The following is a 1,673-nucleotide window of genomic DNA, read 5'->3' as shown; positions in this document are numbered from 1 at the left end:
CTCGCGCTCCATGTTCTGTCTGTTGTGGGAGCGTGCGGTCTCGAGTTCGCTCGGCCGTGCGCTCTTCTGTCAACGTGTGTTTTGTGTAGCACGCGGTTTGTTCAGCCGCGTGCTTTTCTTGTTGTCTTGTGTGTGTGTGTGTGTGAACACGCGGCTTATGAGTTTTCTCATTAGCTGCGTGTTCGTGTCTTTTGTTCTAGCACATGGCTTGTGATTGTTTTGCTGGCCATGTGCGTGTGTTTTGTTTTGTGTGAGCACATGGCTTTTGTCTTTGTTTCCTGTGTGCCATGTGCTCTCATGTCAATTGTCTTGACCCCACCCATCTTGTTACCTGATTATTGGTTAATTTGCCCCACATGTGTTCCCTCGTTACCCTCCTCATTTGCTCTCCATTTATTCTCCTTGTGTTTGCAGTCTCGCTTCAGTTTGTCACCCCATCTCCCTGAACGTGTCGTGTCGTGTCGTGTCGTGTCCCTGCCTTGCCAGCCTGTTTTTCCCCCATGGGGTAGTTTTTGTTGCTGTTTTGTTTATTTTTATTATCAATAAAGAGCCCATTCTCTGCAGTACTGAGTCCTCGCCTCATCCCTCTACCCCAAACCCTGACACTATCAGAATATCCCTCAGTCTGTAGATCAGAGGAAGTGAAGAAACAATTTAAACACTCAGTCGGTCAGATCAGAGGAAGTGAAGAAACACAGGAGGAGCTGATAGTATTTAAAGAAAGAGTTGAGAGCATATAATGAAGAGGAAGACTGAGAGAAAGAGAAAATGTCTGATGAGTGTCTGCTGGGACTGATCTTTCTCTCTTCACTTCTCACAGGTAAACACACTTCTACATGTGCTTTAAACTCCTGTGAAAGAGTTCAGTGTATATATGCATACAATAAAGTTTCATTTATTAATATGTAGTATAATTATCACTCAAATTTATTTGTGTTTCAGGTACCAGGGGAGTGGATGAGACTCATGTGTTCATCAGTTCTGGTGAAGATGTTCATCTGCCCTGTAATAATGCTCTTCATGACTGCAAACTCATGTGTTCATCAGTTCTGGTGAAGATGTCCATCTGTCCTGTAATAATGCTCTTCCAGACTGTAACTCAACTACATGGAACTATAACAGATTCAGACATTCAGCAACAGATGAACTGATTGCTTTAGGGAAAAAGAAGAACAACACAGAGAGACATGAGAGACTGAGTCTGGGGCCTGACTGCTCTCTGAACATCAGGAACATCTCAACAGAAGATTATGGATCTTACACCTGCAGACAATATGTGAATGGAGAACAACAAGGAACTGATGCTCGTGTTTATCTGCATGTTCTTCATGGTAATTTTATGATTATGTGGTCAATTTAAAAAGGGCAAATTCTTCATTTAATCTCCCATGATGATTGAAGAGTCTGTGATTTGTGTGTTATTTTGTGTTTCAGTCTCTTCATCATCCTCCTCATCCTCACAGACTGAGATCAGTGCAGGCCGCTCTGTGACTCTCTCCTGTCAGTTGTATTCATATGCTGGAGACTATTGTGATGATTGGATCAGTTCTGAGAGAACTGAGCTGTTCTGGGTAAATCAGGCTGGTGTTAAACTGATGAGATCAAACTCCAGATATCAGATATTATCTTCATCAGATCACTGTATCATCACTCTGACTACAACACTCCTGAAT

At 42.7% G+C, this 1,673-nt stretch overlaps 1 protein-coding gene across 1 annotated transcript; it reads left to right on the top strand.

Annotated features, from left to right (window-relative positions):
- Positions 1-768: 768 nt before the first annotated feature.
- LOC107661041 (uncharacterized) lies at positions 769-1,667 on the top strand (the record flags this gene model as incomplete). Its single annotated transcript, XM_016450481.1, has 4 exons — positions 769-820; positions 943-1,005; positions 1,059-1,331; positions 1,435-1,667. Coding segments are annotated over exons 1-4 (621 nt in total), but the record flags the coding sequence as incomplete, so codon positions are not given.
- Between the last annotated feature and the right edge of the window lie 6 nt (positions 1,668-1,673).

Source organism: Sinocyclocheilus anshuiensis, unplaced genomic scaffold, assembly GCF_001515605.1.
Source record: "Sinocyclocheilus anshuiensis isolate Anshui unplaced genomic scaffold, SAMN03320099.WGS_v1.1 scaffold18512, whole genome shotgun sequence".
In the NCBI taxonomy this organism is placed as follows: Eukaryota; Metazoa; Chordata; class Actinopteri; order Cypriniformes; family Cyprinidae; genus Sinocyclocheilus; species Sinocyclocheilus anshuiensis.
The sequence above is the reverse complement of the archived record's forward strand: the minus strand, read 5'-3'. Positions and strand labels throughout refer to the sequence as shown.